This window comes from Schistocerca piceifrons, chromosome 4 (genome assembly GCF_021461385.2).
Source record: "Schistocerca piceifrons isolate TAMUIC-IGC-003096 chromosome 4, iqSchPice1.1, whole genome shotgun sequence".
Classification (NCBI taxonomy): domain Eukaryota; kingdom Metazoa; phylum Arthropoda; class Insecta; order Orthoptera; family Acrididae; genus Schistocerca; species Schistocerca piceifrons.
The window spans coordinates 3,014,975-3,037,670 of record NC_060141.1 but is presented as its reverse complement, the minus strand read 5'-3'; the positions used below and the strand labels follow the sequence as shown (position 1 = coordinate 3,037,670).

The window sequence follows — 22,696 nt, the reverse complement described above, 5'->3', positions numbered from 1 at the left end:
GCGTGCGGGCCGGCCGTGCACAGCTGTGACTCCTGCAGTGGCGGAGCGTGCGAACACACGCGTTCGAGATGACCGACGGATCACCATCAAACAACTCAGTGCTCAACTTGACATCTCTGTTGGTAGTGCTGTCACAATTGTTCACCAGTTGGGATATTCAAAGGTTTGTTCCCGCTGGGTCCCTCGTTGTCTAACCGAACACCATAAAGAGCAAAGGAGAACCATCTGTGCGGAATTGCTTGCTCGTCATGTGGCTGAGGGTGACAATTTCTTGTCAAAGAATGTTACAGGCGATGAAACATGGGATCATCACTTCGAACCTGAAACAAAACGGCAATCAATGGAGTGGCGCCACACCCACTCCCCTACCAAGAAAAAGTTTAAAGCCATACCCTCAGCTGGTAAAGTCATGGTTACAGTCTTCTGGGACGCTGAAGGGGTTATTCTGTTCGATGTCCTTCCCCATGGTCAAACGATCAACTCTGAAGTGTATTGTGCTACTCTTCAGAAATTGAAGAAACGACTTCAGCGTGTTCGTAGGCACAAAAATCTGAACGAACTTCTCGTTCTTCATGACAACGCAAGACCTCACACAAGTCTTCGCACCCGAGAGGAGCTCACAAAACTTCAGTGGACTGTTCTTCCTCATGCACCCTACAGCCCCGATCTCGCACCGTCGGATTTCCATATGGTTGGCCCAATGAAGGACGCAATCCGTGGGAGGCACTACGCGGATGATGAAGAAGTTATTGATGCAGTACGACGTTGGCTCCGACATCGAACAGTGGAATGGTACCGTGCAGGCATACAGGCCCTCATTTCAAGGTGGCGTAAGGCCGTAGCATTGAATGGAGATTACGTTGAAAAATAGTGTTGTGTAGCTAAAAGATTGGGGAATAACCTGGTGTATTTCAATGCTGAATAAAACAACCCCTGTTTCAGAAAAAAAATGTGTTGCATTACTTATTGAACTGCCCTCGTACAATTTACTGTCTTACTTGTAGTTACGTAGCGAATGGAGATGACGTCATTTTTTTTCTAGTCATCAGTCTTCTGACTGGTTTGATGCTGCCCGCGACGAATTTCTCTCCTGTGCCAATCTCTTCATCTCAGAGTTGCACTTGCAACGTACGTCCTCAATTTTTACTCTCTAAAGCCCCCTCTAGTACCGTGGAAGTCATTCCCTGATGTCTTAACAGATGTACAATCATCCTGTTCCTCCTTCTTGCCAGCGTTTTCCTCAGCGATTCTGCGGAGAACCTCTTCATTCCTTACCTTGTCAATCCACCTAATTTTCAACATTCCTGTTTAGTACCACATCGCAACTGCTTCGATTCTCTTCTGTTCCGGTTTTCTCACAGGACGTGTTTCACGACCACACAATGCTGCTGTGCTCCAACCGTATTTTCTCAGAAATTTCTACCTGAAATTGAAGCCTACGTTAGATACTGGTAGACTTCTCTCGGCTAGTAATGCCCTTTTTGCAAGCTATAGTCTACGTTTTATGTCCTTGCTCAGTCCATCGTGGGTTATTTTGCTTCCCAGATTGCAAAATTCCTTAACTTCCTCTACTTCGTGATCACCAATTCTAATGTTGAGTTTCTCGCTGTTCTCATTTCTTCCACTTCTCATTATTTTCGCCTTTCTTCGGTTTACATTAAATTCACATTCGGTACTCATTACACTGTTCATCCATTCAACAGATACAGTAATATTCTTATTCAGTTTCGCTGAAGATAGCAATGTCAACAGCCAGTCTTATCGCTGATTTTCTTTCACCATGAGTTTTAACCCTACTCTTGAAACTTTGTCTTATTTCCGTCATTGCTTCTTTGAGCTATAGATTGAACGGTAGGTGCGTAAGGCTATGTAGCTGTCTTACATCTTTTCAATGCGAACGCTTGGTTTTCTGTCTTCTGGTCTCATAGTTCCGCCTTGGTGCTTGTACATACCGTACATTATCCATCTTTCCTTATAGCTTATCCCTGTTTTTCTCAGAATTCCGACCATCTTGGACCATTTTACATTGTCGAACGCTTTTTCCAGGTTGACAAATCCCATGAACATGTGTCGTTATTTCTATTCAGTCCGCTTTCATTATCGACCGTACAAAGTGAGGACTGCCTCTCTGGCGCCTTTACCTTTGCTAAAGTGAATCTGATCGTCATCTAACACATTCTCAATTTTCTTTTCCATTCTGTAAATTATTCTTGTCAGAATCTCGAACGCATGAGCTATTAAGCTAATTGTGGCATAGTTCTCGCACATATCTGCTCTTGCTGTCTTCAGAAATGTGTGGCAGATTTTCCCGGAAGTCTGATGTTGTATCTCCAGTGTCACGTATTCTATACATCGAAGTGCTTGGTCGTTTTGTTGCCACTTCCCCCAGTGATTTTAGAAAATCATTTGGGCAGTTATCTGTCCTTTCCGCCTTATCTGAATTTAAGTCCTTCAAAGCTCTTCTGAGTTCTGAGTCTAATACTGGGTCTCCCGTCTCTTCCCTATGGATTCCTGTTTCTTCCTCTACCACAGAGGCCTTCAGTGTGCTCTTCCCACGTGTCCACTCTCTCCTCTGTATTTAAGAGTGAAATCCCAAATGGATTGTTGATGTTACCTCCCTTGCGTTTAACTTTACCGAAGTTCGTTTTGACTTTTCTCATTTCACTTTAACGTCCCTGCACTTCCTAGTTCTGTCGTTCCTAAGTGACTTGTATTTCTGTACTTCCTTCTTTCGACGATCAATTGAAGTATCGGTTCTGATAACCTTGGTTTCTTCGCAGCTACCTTCATGGCATAAAAAGATTTTTTTCCAGCTTTTGCTGTTGCCTTTTTTTATACATGCCAACTCCTCTTCAACAGAGGTGCCTACTGAGCTATTCACTATCGCAGTATCTACGGCTTTGGAGAACTTCAAGCGTATTTCTTCATATCCCACTTATTTGCGCATTGATCGTTCCTGACTAGTCTCTTGAACTTCGGCCTAACCTTCATCACTATAGCAACTACAAAATTGTGATCTGAGTCCATATTTCCTCCTGGGTTCGCCTTTTCGTCCAGTATCTGATATGGGAATCCCTGCCAGACCTTGATGTAATCCAACTGAAACCTTACTGCATCTCCCGGCCTTTCCCAAGTACACTTTTTCCTCTTGTGATTCTTCAACGCAGTATTCGCAACTAAAAGGTGAAATATATTGCAGAACTCAATTAGTCTTTCTCCTCTACCATTCCTAATACAAAGTCTATATTCTGCTTTAATCCTGCCTTCTATGCCTTCCTCTACAAACACTGCATTTTGTGGCATCGAAATGACGCGAAACGTAATGAGTATCCCAAATTAGTTTCTCTGCAAGTACCTGGAATGCACACACACCAGTTGTCACTAGGAATATTACGTCTGTAGAAAAAAAAAAATGTTGTGTGAATTTTCTAATGCTGTAAATTTTCTGAGGTGGCTTCTGTGTCTGGCGACGCCACCTCCGATCTGGACCTCGTAATGTAGCCATGTTGTTACACATATACACTCCTGGAAATTGAAATAAGAACACCGTGAATTCATTGTCCCAGGAAGGGGAAACTTTATTGACACATTCCTGGGGTCAGATACATCACATGATCACACTGACAGAACCACAGGCACATAGACACAGGCAACAGAGCATGCACAATGTCGGCACTAGTACAGTGTATATCCACATTTCGCAGCAATACAAGCTGCTATTCTCCCATGGAGACGATCGTAGAGATGCTGGATGTAGTCCTGTGGAACGGCTTGCCATGCCATTTCCACCTGGCGCCTCAGTTGGACCAGCGTTCGTGCTGGACTGCAGACCGCGTGAGACGACGCTTCATCCAGTCCCAAACATGCTCAATGGGGGACAGATCCGGAGATCTTGCTGGCCAGGGTAGTTGACTTACACCTTCTAGAGCACGTTGGGTGGCACGGGATACATGCGGACGTGCATTGTCCTGTTGGAACAGCAAGTTCCCTTGCCGGTCTAGGAATGGTAGAACGATGGGTTCGATGACGGTTTGGATGTACCGTGCACTATTCAGTGTCCCCTCGACGATCACCAGTGGTGTACGGCCAGTGTAGGAGATCGCTCCCCACACCATGATGCCGGGTGTTGGCCCTGTGTGCCTCGGTCGTATGCAGTCCTGATTGTGGCGCTCACCTGCACGGCGCCAAACACGCATACGACCATCATTGGCACCAAGGCAGAAGCGACTCTCATCGCTGAAGACGACACGTCTCCATTCGTCCCTCCATTCACGCCTGTCGCGACACCACTGGAGGCGGGCTGCACGATGTTGGGGCGTGAGCGGAAGACGGCCTAACGGTGTGCGGGACCGTAGCCCAGCTTCATGGAGACGGTTGTGAATGGTCCTCGCCGATACCCCAGGAGCAACAGTGTCCCTAATTTGCTGGGAAGTGGCGGTGCGGTCCCCTACGGCACTGCGTAGGATCCTACGGTCTTGGCGTGCATCCGTGCGTCGCTGCGGTCCGGTCCCAGGTCGACGGGCACGTGCACCTTCCGCCGACCATTGGCGACAACATCGATGTACTGTGGAGACCTCACGCCCCACGTGTTGAGCAATTCGGCGGTACGTCCACCCGGCCTCCCGCATGCCCACTATACGCCCTCGCTCAAAGTCCGTCAACTGCACATACGGTTCACGTCCACGCTGTCGCGGCATGCTACTACCAGTGTTAAAGACTGCGATGGAGCTCCGTATGCCACGGCAAACTGGCTGACACTGACGGCGGCGGTGCACAAATGCTGCGCAGCTAGCGCCATTCGACGGCCAACACCGCGGTACCTGGTGTGTCCGCTGTGCCGTGCGTGTGATCATTGCTTGTACAGCCCTCTCGCAGTGTCCGGAGCAAGTATGGTGGGTCTGACACACCGGTGTCAATGTGTTCTTTTTTCCATTTCCAGGAGTGTATAAATAGCATTGTCTGTAGTGTGTGCCTTTCATGAACAAAATTTTGTATTCAGTTATTTGTCGTGTTAAATCCGAAAGATCAGTCAGTTTTGCGGTAGATGCAACAGAGCGTCAACCAGAACATGGTTCTAACGTTTTAGATGCTGTATTTCGAAACAACGCTGAGGTGATATAAGTCATGAGACAGCGATTGGCATATGTACAGAGGGCGGTAGTGTCGCGTACATAAGGTGTGAACGGCAGAACGTTGGCCCAGCTGTCTTTGCACTCAAGAGAATAATGTGACGATGTTTCCGACGTGATTATGGTCGCACGACGAAATAACAGACTGAATGCGGAATGGTAGTGGAGCTGTACACAGTGGACATTCTATGTCAGGGAATTCAATGTTCCGAGACATACAATGTCAAGAGTGTGCCGAGAATACAAAATCTCGTGCGTACCTCTCACCACGACCGAGAATAGCGACTTCTGCGTAGAGGTGTCAGTGCTAACAGACAAGCAACAATGAATGACATAACCGCAGGAATCAATGTGGGACGTACGATGAACGTATCCGTAAGGACAGTGTGGTGAAGTATCCCTTTAACGGGCTGTGGCAGCTGACGACCGACGCGAGTGCGTTTGCTAACAGAAACCGCATCGTATGCAGCGCCTGTTATGGGCTCGTAACGATACCGGTTGGACCCTAGACGACCGGAAAATCGTGGCCTGGTCAGATGAGTCTCGATTTCATTCGGTAAGAGCTGATGGTATGGCTCGAGTGTGGAGCAGACACCACGGAGCCACGGGGACCCAAGTTGTCAGCAAGGCGCTGTGCAAGCTGGTGGTGGTTCCATAACGGTGTGGGCTGTGTTTACATAGAATGGATTGGGTCCGAAACGTCTATGTTCTGCTACTTGGACAAAATTTGCAGCCATTAATGCATTTCATGTTCCCATGACAATGCTCCGTATCATCGGGCCACAATCGTTCGCGACTGGCTTGAAGAAAATTCTGGACAGTTCGAGTGAACGATTTGGCCACACAGATAGCTCGACACGATTTCCATCGAACATTTATGGGACATAATCGAGAGGTCAGTTCGCGTACAAAATCCTGCACTGTCAGTACTTTCGCAATTATGGACTGCAGCTATAGAGACAGCATGGCTAAATGAAACTTCCTGGCAGTATAAAACTGTGTGCCGGACCGAGACTCGAACTCGGGACCTTTGCCTTTCGCGGGCAAGTGCTCTACCAACTGAGCTACCCAAGCACGACTCACGCCCCCTCCTGACAGCTTTACTTCTGCCAGTACCTCGTCTCCTGCTTTCCAGACTTCACAGAGGCTCTCCTGCGAACCTTGCAGAACTAGCACTCCTGGAAGAAAGGATATTGCGGAGACATGTTTCAAGAATGAGATTTTCACTCTGCAGCGGAGTGTGCGCTGATATGAAACTTCCTGGCAGATTAAAACTGTGTGCCCGACCGATAATCTGTGCAACATCAAAGAACATCACCGCCCAGAGAAGTGTATTGTATGTGCAGACCTTGACAGACGAAGTGACACTGCATACTTTTGTATAAAATGTAATCCACCTTTAGGTTTGAAATAGTGTTTCGTAAGATAACACACTTTGAAGTTATCGTAATCTAATAACCCACATAGTTTTTTCTTCTAATACAGAACATTTTTGAAAAAAAAAGTATTCCTCTATAAAGCTTAAGAAAGAGACAATTTAACACGATAACAATGCATTTGGCGTCTTAATTTTTTTCTCAACAATAACGATGGACTGCTACACTCGTATGTATGCACACGCACCACTGAAAATTATGCGTCCGCAGCTCGTGGTCGTGCGGTAGCGTTCTCGCTTCCCGCGCCCGGGTTCCCGGGTTCGATTCCCGGCGGGGTCAGGGATTTTCTCTGCCTCGGGCATGGATGTGTGTGATGTCCTTAGGTTAGTTGGGTTTAAGTAGTTCTAAGTTCTAGGGGACTGATGACCCTCGATGTTAAGTCCCATAGTGCTCAGAGCCATTTGAAAATTACGCGCACGTGGCAGGCGGACGCTCAGACTAAATATGAGAGGGGATTAAAGGACTCCCTTACTCGCTTCTACGAGAGTGGCATTAAAGCGATTACATGTCGTTAGGGGAAGTGCGAAATTGATTTTGTGCTTATTTTTATGATTAAAATTCTCTTCCTGATGGTGATATCTTCAATACAAACCAACATTCTAAGTGAAACAGTACAGTAGCATAACGAACTTTTGCGGTCGGAGTGAAAACAAACGTTTTTACCAACCGTAATTTACTAGTAATCATGTTCTGAATTCTGCATGAATCACTGTTTTTGTTCAAAATTAATTTTACCATAACTTCTTTGATTCGTCGAGAGGACGTTATATAATACTATCCAGTTTTCTGCGACGGTTTTGCAATTTACTTGTCGTTTGCGTCTATCCATTGCCAGTCAACAAGTCACCATGCAGTGATCTGGATAATTCGTTCACAAAATGATTTGCTGCTGTTTAGAAGAAAGGTATTTCTTCATCTAACGTGAAAACGATGAGCAGTATTTTGAGACGGAAGTACAGAAATGAAACTTCAAATTTATACATGTTCCTAAATTTGCGAATATAAGCTTTAAGGTTTGTTTTTGATTACAATAATATGAACAGCCCAGATAATGAAATGAGTACATCGAAACATCGTGTTTAAAGTAACACAAACTCTTCATCGCGTACACTAATACTTTCCGTTCACTGTTGCCTCACTTATTGGCTACGTTCTTTCGGTGTACAGCTAACGAAAGAGAGAAACCAACCTATGAAGGAGACTCCAACGGCGAAATGTTGGTTAAAGTTATAAAGGAAGGTGACACTTCGTAATAGCCCAGTTAAGTTCGGCAGGCAGAGGACTACTATAAATCGAAAATTGCATATTATAATTTCCGTAAATGTAGCAGAACACTGGATTTAATTGCACAACGTCCTCTCCAAGAATGAAGGGAAATGAAGGATGTATGTGGCCGTCAATTTCCACAGACCAAGAAGTTGATCAGTATTGTGTATTTTCTTTAAGCTTCTTCTGGCGACAAGGATTTGCTGACTTTGGAGATGAAGGACTTTTTCACCCGTGTTACCAATGACATCATTGCGACTACGGCATTCGGTGTGAAGGTGGACTCCCTGTCAGAGCCGGACAACACCTTCTACCGCATGGGCCGTGACGTCACCAACATCGGAGCGCTCGTCGCCGGCGGCTTCATGACATCCCCTAAGCTCATGCGGGTGAGTGCGTCACATCGAGCTGTGTTACCTGATCGTTGTGTGCTACCTTCATTCTCGAAACGTGTCCTAATTTCCATCTCTATCTCAGCTGCTGGGCATATCATTCTTCGACCGGAAGGCGATGGAGTTCTTCAAATCCATGGTGTACGAGACTATTCGTACGCGAGAGAAGCACGGAATTGTTCGCCCCGATGTGATCCATCTACTGATGCAGGCAAGCCGTGGAGAGCTGGTTTCCGAGGAATGCAAGAAAGACGGGACCACCGGCTCCAGAGAGAGATGTAAATACAGTTCAAAGATCTTTGCCGCTCTTATCCAGAAGCCAGTGTACAAATTCTGACCGTAGTTTAATTCTACACTACTGGCCATTAAAATTGCTACACCAAGAACAATTGCACATGATAAACGGGTATTCATTGGACAAATATATTATACTGGAGCTGACATGTGATTATATTTTCACGCAATTTGGGTGCATAGATCCTGAGAGATCAGTACCCAGAACAACCACCTCTGGCCATAATAACGGCCTTGATACGCCTGGGCATTGAGTCAAACAGAGCTTGGATGGCGTGTACAGGTACAGCTGCCCATGCAGCTTCAACACGATACCACAGTTGATCAAGAGTAGTGACTGGCGTATTGTGACGAGCCAGTTACTCGGCCACCATTGACCAGACGTTTTCAGTTGGTGAGAGATCTGGAGAATGTGCTGGCCAGGGCAGCAGTCGAACATTTTCTGTATCCAGAAAGGCCCGTACAGGACCTGCAACATGCGGTCGTGCATTATCCTGCTGAAATACAGGGTTTCGCAGGGATCGAATGAAGGGTAGAGCCACGGACAACTGAAATGTAACGTCCACTGTTCAAAGTGCCGGCAATGCAAACAAGAGGTGACAGAGACGTGTAACCAATGGCACCCCATACCATCACGCCGGGTGATACGCCAGTATGGCGATGACGAATACACGCTTCCAATGTGCGTTCACTGCTATGTCGCCAAACGCGGATGTGACCATCATGATGCTGTAAACAGAACCTGGATTCATCCGAAAAAATGACGTTTTGCCGATCGTGCACCCAGGTTCGTCGTTGAGTACACCATCGCAGGCGCTCCTGTCCGTGATGCGGCGGCAAGGGTAACCGCAGCCACGGTCTCCGAGCTGATAGTCCATGCTGCTGCAAACGTCGTCGAACTGTTCGTGCAGATGGTTGTTGTCTTGCAAACGTCCTCACCTGTTGACTCAGGGATCGAGACGTTCCTGCACGATCCGTTACAGCCATGCGGTTAAGATGCCTGTCATCTCGACTGCTAGTGATACGAGGCCGTTGGGATCCAGCATGGCATTCCGGTATTACCCTCCTGAACCCACCGATTCCATATTCTGCTAACAGTCATTGGATCTCGACCAACGCGAGCAGTAATGTCGCGATACGATAAACCGCAATCGCGTTAGGCTACAATCCGACCTTTATTAAAGTCGGAAACGTGATGGTACGCATTTCTCCTCCTTACACGAGGCATCACAACAACGTTTCAGCAGGCAACGCCGGTCAACTGCTGTTTGTGTATGAGAAATCGGTTGCAAACTTTCGTCATGTCAGCACGTTGTAGGTGTCACGACCGGCGCCAACCTTGTGTGAATGCTCCGAAAAGCTAATCATTTGCATGTCACAGCATCTTCTTCCTGTCGGTTAAATTTCACGTCTGTAGCACGTCATCTTCGTGGTGTAGCAATTTTAATGGCCAGTAGTGTATTATTTTCCCGTCTTCTTATTAGTAACCATTTTCATGAGGTACCCCCTTTCACCGAGCACGCTAATGGGCGTGGAAGACGTTACATTCATTAGGAGCTACCTACACTACCACTCATGACCGTGTGTCACATCAAAGGAAAATATAATTAATGGAAAGAACTTGATAGTCGTAAAATTGTGTAACGTAAACACAGATCGCAATGCACAAATTCAGTGAGTAGTAGCATCCCCGCCCGTTAACGGAGATGCTGGCGACAATTCGATAAGACAATCCATGTCACAGTTTTACACCGCACTCCTCAGGTACACATGAGCCAGCAACATGGGTGAATAGTTCTGGCCCGAGTCAAGACTGACAGTGGAACAAACGACTTATAAATTCTGGATATTAAACGCCCTTAAGGAATTCTTTCTGTTCACCTTTGAGCTTCATAAATGCACCTGCATGTGTGGAGGCGTGCATTATAATGCTGCACGGCAGAGGTGGGCAGCAGCAAGCAGTGGGGTTCAGAGTCTCTGCGAACCACCTCTGTGACCGTAAGAAACACCAGACTCTGTTAACTGCTATGAACGATGCTCGTCCAGTTGGACATACAATCAACGGTATTGCTGCGCCTTCCCACTTACGTTACTGCGGCCACCTTTGTCTATATACATGTTAAGTGTCCTGGCTGCAGTGCCTTTACGAAGCTCTATGCGATCTCTCGAGGAAGGGGCCTCATACCTGTTGACGCTTCGAGCGGCCTTCAGACGCAGAAATGTCATTCTCCGTCTCCATCTCCATCTGTTTGGGCCTTACTAGCAGTGTGGACGGTCACCATTTTGGTCCCGTTATTGTCAGTGGAGTGAAAAGTATCTGCGGTACAATTCTTTTTAGAAAGAGGCTTCGACGAACGTAGAGATTTTCATGTTTATCAGTATACCACGTCTCTACATTCAAAGGAGGAGTGATCTATAATTCTGTTTATGTTTTCTGTCCATTCCAAGTAAATGCTTTAAATGTGTTCCGTTGATGACATATCTAAGACATTAAAACGAATTTATTTTCTGAAATTTTTTATTCATGACATACGTCATACAAAAAAGAACATATTTAGTCTACATCGCTTTCATTCATATCTCGTACACATTTTACGTCCATATGCAGAGTGTAAACGGTAAAGGCTGCCAAAATTATAGACACGGTATATCTCAGTGAGCTAGACAAAAAAGGTCTACAATTACCACGTAATTCGTTGTGATTACATATAATGAACTGTGCCCTCTTGTTACAACATTAACATAATGAAAATTGAATTCAGATTATTTTCTTTTTGCACAAAAGTATAGTCCTCGCTGAGGATGACACGGTGGTCGGATGGTCCCGGTAGGCCACTCGTGGCCTGAAACGGAGTGCTTTATTACAATGGTACCGTAACGAAAATCAAACACACATTACTTTGTTTCCTCTTACACCCATACTACAATAAGTGTTCAAAATGCCCAAAATTCTCTTCATTATGTGGAACCCAGTTTCGTCGCACTCGTTCACACACATCCACGTTTGCCTTTCTTCTATTAGCAGCATCGAAAAACTTTTGCGTAAGTTCTTCCACATTACCTGCTGAGCGCAAACAAGTTCCTTTATGTGGCCTCAAAAGTAAAAATCCAGCGCATTTAAATCAGGAAGGCGTGCTTGCGGTCGACGTGGCTCAAAACGTTCTGTTCGTCGTCCTGGAAATCGTCTATTAAAAAATGTTCGTAGCACCATGTTGCAGGAACCAGGTATTATTACGCACGGCTAACGGAACATCTAATCAGACTGGTAGCAGTATTTCCTTTAGAGAGGTTCGGTAACTGTTACCAGTCAACTGGGCAGGTAAAACATAAGGGCCAATAATGTAATCATCCAATACACCCTCGCACGCATTTACGGAAAAGGAGCGCTGAAAATTTGTTGCTGCTACTTGGCGCGGAATGTGTACACTCTACGTGTGCATGTTATGGAAGTCAGTTATTCCGTCGCGACTGGAAATACGTTTCATCTGTGACGAGTATTTTGCTTACAAAATCATGCTGCGGACTTTGTAACAAAAACCACTCTTACAGTTCTCGTCCTGGAGGGAAGTATTGCTCTTCCGACGTTTGTACGTGTTGAATGTGGTGAGGCCGCAGACGCCTCCTCCTCTCTCAAAGTGTGACGAACAACGACAGTGTGCGACGCACCCACCCGGCGGCTGGTGCTTTCAGTATTCTAAGTAAGAGTTTCGTGGATGCGGACCAGAATTTGTTCCTCAGCTTCCAGTGCACAATCTTGATGTTGTGGGCCTCTGCCTTCGGCGCGGGGCAGGAAAGAGACAGCATCTCTCAACCTATGCAAATTAAGTACGTACTCGTAGCCGGCCGGTGTGGCCGTGCGGTTCTAGGCGCGTCAGTCTGGAACCGTGTGACCGCTACGGTCGCAGGTTCGAATCCTGCCTCGGGCATGGATGTGTGTGATGTCCTTAGGTTAGTTAGGTTTAAGTAGTTCTAAGTTCTAGGGGACTAATGACCACAGATGTTGAGTCCCATAGTGCTCAGAGCCATTTGAACCATTTGAACGTACTCGTAAGTCGTATTCTGTCATGATTTATTTAACAATGAAACGGAAACATATCAGAACAAACAAGTTTCGCATACAGAATTAAATGTAAAAAGGTAAAGATAGCTACTATATTTTGTTATCAATGAACAGCAAAAAAATCGATTAGAAGTAGAGAACTATGATATAATTGTTTGGTGAACAGGAACAAATTTCGTTCGCGCAGAAAGTCTTCGTTGTGGGAAGCGTTTTCGAAAAATTCGTACAGCTGCTCCGTCAACACGTTTTGCCTTCTCGTAAGTTAAATGAATATCGCGTAGTTCAGCGATAGTAGATTCCCCTCCCATTCTAACGCTTAACAAAGCTGCAGTAACGTCTGCGTAGGTGACCGAAGACAGTCGCCGACTGGCGTATCACAATGACTCAATCACGCAGGCCATAGTCACTACGAACAGCGGTAGATAACACGAACCGACTGCTCACATAAATGCACTGCTGTTGCGGGAGGGGGTGGGGCAGGCACCCCATGTTGTTTAGATGTTGTTTAATGATTTCTCCCAGTCCACTGTGCATAATGTTTACACAGGTCGCGTCTAACCCGCGCACACTGCTCGGTGTCTACTGGTACAAAACATTGTCCCGCGGTAAAATGCTTCTTTTTTTCTGAGACAGCCAAAGGAAATGGACAAACATGTTACTGGACGTTTTAAATCAATAGTTACTTGCATTTTACTAATAGGATTTTTTTGGCAGCTTATACCGTTTGTAACACGCCCGGGAGTACGAATGGGTGGGGATGGGGGGTGGGGGACCTTTTAAATTGACTTCTCGTTGCTTGACCGTGCGCCCTGTCCACACCACGTACCTGGTAATTCCGCGGCGGTCGTACTGTCCTGCTCCACAGCTGGCTGATGGCTTGCCTGAAACTATCTATCGAAATATGCAAGCGGGTTGAGGGGAGCCACTCAACGACGTTAAAAGCACAACACTGTCCTACGTCTGGTATGAACATCTATATTCTCAGACGGTATGGAAACCACAGGTTGCACTGTTTACACTCTAAATCGTAAATTTTTATCCCAATTAACAATCTTGATGATTAACAGTCCAAAATATAATTCAGACGAGCGTATGCGTAACCGACACGACGCGGGTGATTGTTGATGATGCGGAAGCCGAATGATCGAACGCACGTCCTCACGCTCGCTACAAGGCACTGGCACTTGACTGCACTCATTTACGGTAACTAATTTCTACTGATTCACATCAGTTCATTCTGGGAGACCGAACACGGCGCGGATGATCGATGCTGTACGACACGCAACGACAGGAAACATAAACACGTTATCGACGGCACTGATCATTTTTTCATTACTTCTTGACGCACTTTCCTCTGAACCATTTCAATATGTCATCACTTTACTATAATAGCACTTGTACCAACACTTCAACGTGTATACTAACAATGCTTCTTGCATGCACAGCTACACACTACACAACATAACAGTTTCGTGTCCCGTTCTCGACTCTCTACAGACACGGCTGCTCGCAAAGATACTCCACAACTAAGCCAGCGATATGACAATACGCTTACACGTTTACACCCCATACAAACGACTAAAGCTTAGCGTTAGTTATAAACAATTTTTATAAAACAAAAATAGTATTAGAGGAACCATATAATATTTTCAAATGAAACTATATGATTCCATCCACCTTTTCAAGTCTCAGACATCTATGATGCTTATAAGCAGGCTGAAACCAGAAATGAAAATTTACACCGAGGGCAGAATTCGAACCTGCGTCTGCTGCTCTGCTCACTAGGCAGATGCGCTAACCACTACGCCATTCTGGCACAGTGGCTTTGGATAACTGCACGGGCTAACCTAGCACGCCTCTTTCCTCAGTCCAAAGTCCCATACATGCCGCAGGCTCCCCCGTTTCGATAGTTGCTGAGGTGCTTTTCCAATACAGTTGGAGAGACTCTGCAGTGCAATGCAGTGCTGTTCCAGTTTAAGGGGATACGAAGCAGGCTGAGGGGCGAATGGGAATTTAGTATGAGGAGGGAGGCGTGCTACAGTAGTCCGTGCGGCGCACCTGCCTTGTGAGCGGAAGAACCAGGTTCGAATCCTGGGCTTTGTGCAAATTTTCACTCGTCGCTTCAATCTGCAACATTTTTATGTTTTACGACTGTGTTAGTAGATAAGGAGTACATATTATTCTCAGGGCTGAACCATCCACTATTGCACGCAGACGTTACAGATTACTGCTACGGCCTGATTCCCATAATGCTTGAACATCCGCTCAGCGAATTCTGGAACGTATTCGTGGACACCAATGGCTCGCGTTTTCTTGTAAGAACCAGGCGAAGTGAAAACACCAGTAAAGTAACGTGACTGAAGTTTGTAAGAAGCAGACTCCTTCGGACCTGCTCAAGTTTTTCCTTGGTTCCATAAATCACGTCAGGCAGATACAGATATTCGTCCTCGTTGCTTCTGCAGAGTAACAAGTACGATAAGTTTTGCTACATTACCGCAAAGATGTATCACACAAGCCAGGAGGGAAGCGATATTTTCATAGAGGCTGTAATTAAACTCCCATTACATCGAGGACTTGTAGTGGGGACCAAGAAGCTTGCGAAACACAAAGTACCACGACACACTTTTGCTCGCTGATCCCTGCTGAATTTCGGATGGGTTCACTTACAAGTAGGCTTACATGTGCCGGCCACCAACGTCAGCACTGACACGGTACCTCTGCAACACGTTCCGGCACACACGATCGCCAATCCTTGGTCCTCCATCATACGCCGCAGCGCGCCAGTTCGTCTTCCTCGGATGCCACAGAGCTGTCGTAAATCCAGGATTTCATGCGAACCCACCGGTTGTGATCTCGAACATCTCGAGCCACATGTGAGAAATGAGATGGCGTGCCATCGTACTGAAACCACGTGTTTTGACGCCAATGCAGAGCCACATTTTCCAAGAGCCTATGCAGTACGCCGTACAGCAATCGCAAGTACGAGGCACCCCTGAGATGTGGTGGAAGAAGGTATGGCTCCCTGTCCAAATCTTCAAACCGTATCGCTCCTGAAATCCCTGGTGGAGCGCAGCACACCCAAACACGAATGTTGTGGGAGCCGAGAAGATCTCGACCGGTGAACTTGGTTTCATCTTTGAAAAGGATCCGCCGTGGGAAATCGGAACCGTCCACACCATGGTGCAAGAACCATCTGCGGGAGAGAGTTCATGACGCAAAATCTCTTGTCTGCATTACCTGTACCTTCTGGCAGAGAGGGGGGGGGCGGTGGTACTGATGCACCTGCTGTTCATGCAGAACACTCCAGACGATTTGGTGAACCACATTAGACCACCCGCTATGTTTCTGGTACTCGTCGTTGCTTTCTCTTCCACTGCACGGAGTACAGACTCTTCAAATTCGGTGTCTGCTGCCTCAGTCGAGGAGAACAGTCGGCTCTGCTGATGACGAATCCATTCCCTCCGAAACGCGCTGGTACACTGTAGCAAACAGGGAAGCGGCGCGGGAGGACGCTCCACATACAGCTGACGAGCAGTAGTCCCACTGCGCCGAGATTCTCCGTGCAGTACCATCATGACAACGTATTCCGCAAGCGTTCAGTTCCTCATAGTCAACAGCAACATTTTAAAAATGAAATGCACGCACAGCGTGCATTTTGTGCAGCAGTGAATGACTCCCATCGTACAGTAAAGTGGTACAGGAAACACAGACCACAGGCACAAAAGCAAGGACAAATCTCTCTGGACCTGTTCAGTTGTACAGTATGAACAAAGACCACAAGAATAGTAGCAGGTACTAACCTCTTTAGGGCAGGTCACACACTCAGGTGTATGAACTTCAAAATTTTGAAATGGTTGACTGTATTTTTGTTATTCCAATACGTCTTACGCATTTCGACACTACGCCATTCTGAAAGGAAAATACGTAATTTTGTTACATAGAGTAGAAAAGCGTTAGGCGTATTGGAACAATAAAATTGTGGTCAATACACCTCAATGTGTTGAAATGCATCCAATGGCTCTTTTGTCTCACAATGATTTTATGCAAATTATAGCTCAACTTAGCTCAGTTTTAATTTACATCCGCTTTTACTTCTTACTTACTTTTATAACGGTTGTTACAGCGTTCTGTTTCGTGCGTCTACCCTGGTATTCCTGCTGTGTATAACAGTTTTATTCTGACTAAGCTTTTTATATTAAGATCTTGTTTTGACTGTTAAAGGCGAGGCCAGACATGGTTACCGATATCGGAGGTTGCATTTTCATTCTTGCCTCCCTCAGCTGTCGTCGTCTTCGTGCTCAATTTTTTGATATTGTTTTGCACCCTATCAGTACCCCCGATTTCGTTGCATTTTTCTTTTTTACTGTCATACTTTCTGTCATTTTGACTTTTAGGCATTTGCTGAGAAAACTGATTTTTTTGTAGTACTGTATTCAGTCACATAAAAAGGTAACACTCTCGTGTATCTAAAACAGTTTACTTCATATCGTTTCAACAACTCAGTCATTGCAGTAATCCTATTGTACTCCAACTACAGGGATCCCATACACTACACGTAGGCCTAATTTCTTCACTCGCTGTCCCTAGTCCAACTTCATGGCTCGTTTTACCTTGTCGCATGTTTTTATTACGTCTGGTACTGTGTGGGTGCCGAGTACTACCTTATACGTGCCCGCCCGGTTGGCCGAGCGGTCTGACGCACGGCTTTCCGGAGTGGGAAGGAGCGCCTGGTCCCCGGCACGAATCCGCCCGGCGACCTTGTGTCGAGGTCCGGTGAGCCGGCCAGTCTGTGGATGGTTTTTAGGCGGTTTTCCATCTGCCTCAGCGAATGCGGGCTGGTTCCCCTTATTCCGCCTCAGCTACACTATGTTGGCGATTGCTGCGCAAACAAGTTCTCCACGCACGCGCACACCACCATTACTCTACCACGCAAACATAAGGGTCACACTCGTCTGGTGCGAGACGTTCCCTGGGGAGGTCCACCGGGGGCCGAACCGCACAATAACCCTGGGTTCGGTGTGGGGCGGCGGAGGGGTGAAGTGGACTGCGGTAGTCGTCGTGGGGTTGTGGACCACTGCGGCTGCGGCGGGGACGGAGCCTCTCCGTCGTTTGTAGGTCCCCGGTTAACGTACAACATACAACTGTCTTATACGTGTACATCGCTATTCCGTTTGCGTTTATCATTTTAATCCTAACTAAGCGTCTTACACTAACATGTTTTTGCTCCATAAAACGAATCTATACATGAGTACCGATCCTAACAGTTCGCATCATTCTCGCGCCACGCCTCACCTCTTGTTGTGTTATTGTTCAATTTTAGACATATTTTAACAAATCACAGGTACCTATTGTTTTAGTTATATTTTTTTCTTATACCTCTTTAATCTGATGCATTCTATCGCGCTGGCCTATAGTCATTTTTGAGATTCCTCATATTTGTACGTTACTATACACTGAAGAGCCAAAGAAACGGGTACACATGCGTCGTATAGTGTAGGGCCCCAGCCAGGACGCAGAAGTGCCGCAACAAGACGTGGCATGGACTCGACTAATGTCTGAAGTAGTGCTGGAGGGAACTGGCCATGAATCCTGCAGGGCTGTCCGTAAATCCGTAAGAGTACGAGTGAAAGGAGATCTCTTCTGAACGGCACGTTGTAAGGCAACACCAATATGCTCAATAACGTTCATTTCTGGGGAGTCTGGTGGCCAGCGGACGTGTTTAAACTCAAAAGAGTGTTCCTGGAGCCATTCTGTAGCAATTCTAGACGTTGGGGTGTCGCATTCTCCTGCTGGAATTTGCCAAGTCCCTCGGAATGCACAATGGACGTGAATTGATGCAGGTAATCAGACAGAACGCTTACGTACGAGTCATCTGTAAGAGTCGTATCTAGAGGTATCAGGGGTCTCATACCACTCCAACTGCACACACCCCAAACCATTACAGAGCCTCCTCCACCTTGGACAGTCCGCTACTGAGATGTAGGTTCCATGGATTCATGAGGTGGTCCTCATACCCGTACACGTCCATCCGCTCGATACAATTTGAAACGAGACTCTTCCGACCAGGCAACGTGTTCCCAGTCATCAATAGTACAATGTCGCTCTTGACGGGCCCAGTCGAGGCGTAAAGGTTTGTGTCATGCAGTAATCAAGGGTACACGAGTGGGCCTTCGGCTCCGAAAGCCCACATCAATGTTGTTTCGTAGAATGATTCACACCCTGACACTTGTTGATGGCCCAGCATTGAAATCTGCAGCAGTTTGCGGAAGGGTTGCACTTCTGTCACGTTGAATGATTCTCTTCAGTCGTCGTTGGTCTCATTCTTGCAGGATATTTTTCCAGCCGCAGCGATGTCGGAGATATGATCTTTTATCAGATTCCTGATATTCATGGCACACTCATGAAATGGTCGTACGGGAAAAGCCCACTTCATCGCGACCTCGGAGATGCTGTGTCCCATCGCTCATGCGGCGACTGTAACACCACGTTCAAACTCACTTAAATCTTGATAACTTGTCATTGCAGCAGCTGTAACCGATCTAACAACTGGACTATGATGCCGACTGCAGGTATTTTCGTTGAGAGATCTTACCTTTGTCTGCCATGCATATGTATACGATGTGGTGTTTTTTAGTGCATGTGCCAGACAAAGACCAAAGATCACTAGATTGGATTGCCCAATACGGTGCCACAGCCAGAAGCCACTTAAAAATTTAGCTGTCTGGGGAAATGGTCATCGGCAGCGGCCTCCCAGAAGGGAGCTTTGCCCTACACCCACTTCAGAGCAGGATACATGCTTGGGCATTGTTTTTATGACAGTTGATGGACGGCACTCCTTACTTGTCTCTTACAAAGTATATCTATGGATGTCCGTAGCAACTTGCTGCAATCTTCGAATGTGGTCTAGCAAGTGGCTTAAGTCAACGTCTATCTGGTTCAGGATACCGATGCTGATGACAACATCATACACTTTGATTACTTCATAAGTGTGGGGATGATTATCAAAGTGCAATAAGTTACACTCACTCTCCCTACCCCTTAGGCTGGCCAGTGTGCGGGTTAGAGCAGCTGCTCTACATGCCATCATGATGATGGAGATGTAGACTCGCCACCAGTGCAGCTTCTCAGGAACTCTGATTCAAGAACTGACCCCCACCTCTCACGAACCAAGAGTTGCAGTGGCGCATATTTCCCCAACACTGTCTTACCTTAAGGAGTTTTTTTGTGGACTTCAGTTTTGTCGAAGCTGACCTGCCAAGTGAGCGGCTGGAGACGGTCCATGATGTTTACTGCAGGATGATGTGAGGCCGTCCCCAAAATCCAAAAAATGGTTCAAATGGCTCTGAGCACTATGGGACTTAATTTCTGAGGTCATCAGTCCCCTAGAACTTAGAACTACTTGAACCTAACTAACCTAAGGACATCACACACATCCATGCCCGAGGCAGGATTCGAACCTGCGACCGTAGCAGTCCCGCGGTTCCAGACTGCCCAAAATCCAACCAAAAGCCATGTACCCTTAGTTACCAGTCGGTGGCCTGGCGTTCAGGGCGTTCAGTGCACAGTGCCTTTCTCGATTCATGACAGAGATGCCTAGTATGTGGTGATCAACGACAAATGTATGAATCGCCAGATTCCATTCCATACGTATGACAGATTTTCCATTGGTCCCCTGGTCATCTACCTATATGGATGAACACTGTCTGGAATGTGGGTCTGACGTGGTGGGTGGAGGTTGTTGCATCTGATGTTGGCGCTCATTCAGTGAACCACTGTAACATCAGTGACTATGACATCCCTTCTAATCGCAGATATGCATTTTATCGATGTACTAAGATGAATGCAGTGGTTTGGATCAAGGGTTTGACCGTACGGTATCTTCACTGGGATGGTGACAAACACTTTATCGATTTTTGGTCCTTCTTATTGGAACGATTCACTCGTCTCTAACACCACCTGCGCTATCTCCAGTACTCTGCTAATTATCTGCATAGTGTCTTAACGGGTCCTCAACACAGTTGACATGTGCCAGGTACGGGAAGTTAACTTTACATGCACGTTCATTTTGGGAAACGGACCGGAACAAGTGACAGAACCATCTGGACCCCTCCATTGTGAAGTCGTACCCGGCCTCAGTGGCGGGTTGGAGGAGTCTACGGCCGTTTTGCCCGATTGCAGCGGCGGGTGTCGTGTCTGAGGGTGGCCGCAGGAGGAGAGTGGGGGCCCAGTGGGAGGCGGCCTGATCCAGCGCCGGAAACACCCCCCTGTTATCTGCTGAGGCAGCAGTCCGTGGCAGGCGGCTGGCGGCGAGCCGGAATGAGCGAGACTTTCTTTACCCGCTTTTGGCGTCCCGGTTCACGACCATCTGCTGAGAGAACCGAGGAGCACGGTCTGCAATCTTTCTCAATTGTTTTTCAGAAAATAATCGTTAAAAATTCATTTTCACGGTACATATAGCTTTATATGTCAGATTCATGGAGAAGTGCTCAGAAATTGGATAATGGTCATAATTAGAGCCATATTGCCCAAAATACGGAAGGCTTGCAATGAAAAATAGAGGGAGCTACGATTTTGCGTTTGGTGCACATTACGTCATACGTTGCTGCAACTGAAATGTAGCTAAGACAATTTTTCTTTATACTGTTGAGTGGTACTTAAGTAAATAAATTAGTGAAATCAAAGTGAAGTAGAAATTAGAATATAAATGAAAAACTTGGTTTAGTTTAGAGAGTTACATACTAGCATTCAGCGGGCCGAACAGCAGAGACAATGACCGTGAAGTCAGCAAGTTCCACATAAGCGGGCGCAGTCGATTCAGCCGTCAGGGCATCGCCCGACCGGCTCACGTGTTTCTCAGTTGTCGCATGTGAGCAAAGGCCCTCGCCTACATCCCAAGAGCCAATGACTGACGTTAAGAAGATTCTTCGAGAATCTTTTCAACGTGACAGAAGAGGCAATGGCCGTGAAGTCGTTCACCTCCAGTAAACTGAAGTGAGTAAATACGCGGGACGCAGTGGGCCCGACAGATGAAGACGAGAGGAAGACGAAGGCGAAGACGGAGACGAAGACGGAGACGAGCGACGAAGAAGACGAAGAAGTGAAGAAGCGTAGCAGTTGTTTTAAGTCAGTTTCGGTGCTGAAGACCGTCATGCAAGAAGAGATTACATCATGCACAGACGCACCAAGTCCGCCGCTGTAATGGAATAGCAAGCAGCAGCCTCGGCGCCAGAAGACAGAAGTTAAAAGGTATTTGAAGTCTGATCTTTACGTACCCGGGTGACTCGTGAGGACGGGAAGGAGACGGCCTCATTTCAGCAGTCACCTGTGAGCTGGGATGAAGACCTGACAGCCGAAGACTGGCAAGCGGGAGTCCGTGGTTCGAGTCCGGGACACTGGCCTTCCCCCGCCGCGCCGCTCCGCTGGTCGACGCACAACACACGCGGCCGCTTAGAGAAGAGAAACACTGGGACGCCACATTCAAGGTATCACCATCCGATGCACGACGTCGCTCGCAATAATTAAACAGGCCACCTCGCGCTGCGCGTCTCCGGTCAGCTGGGCGAGACGGCGACACGAGATACACACCGCTACGCGTAATCAGACGCCGCCGCCGCCGCCGCCGCTGCCGCAGCAGAAGGCTACGCAAACGACACGGCTGCCGCTCTCCGAACCAGAACGTCCCAGTAAGATACAGTTGTACGAAACTTCCAATAAAAGTTATCTTATGTAAAAATGCTGTTTCATTCTACCTCATACCCGAGCCAAGGAAGAACCCACCCTGCCCACATGTGTTAAGAGTGAAAAGTTAATTTATTTAATATTTTCACCCTGACAGAATGCTTTAGAATGCTCATCCTGCGATTGACAGCATCAAAAGAGAAAACCCAGTTACATTGAGTGACAGAAGTGTCACATTTAGTAACACAACTGTTACATTTGGTGCCAGAGGAAAACCCTTGGCTCAATATGAGGTGTGAATGACACTCACCGAAGGTCCACAGTTAGTATTGTTTAATGTGTGAAAGGATAGAGGTTTGCATAACAGTCGTAATATTATTTTTATTTAGAAGTGTATATTCTCTCATAATTTTAAGACTTGGCGAAAATATTTAAACATCT

General features: G+C 46.7%; 1 protein-coding gene across 1 annotated transcript in view; it reads left to right on the top strand.

Annotated features, from left to right (window-relative positions):
- The window catches only part of LOC124795105 (cytochrome P450 9e2-like), a 431,878-nt gene that overhangs the window by 13,485 nt on the left and 395,697 nt on the right, over positions 1-22,696 (top strand). Inside the window, exons 4-5 of the mRNA XM_047258953.1 lie at positions 8,012-8,220; positions 8,309-8,501. Of these exons, the coding sequence (XP_047114909.1) occupies positions 8,012-8,220; positions 8,309-8,501 (402 nt within the window). The remainder of the gene's footprint in view (positions 1-8,011; positions 8,221-8,308; positions 8,502-22,696) is intronic.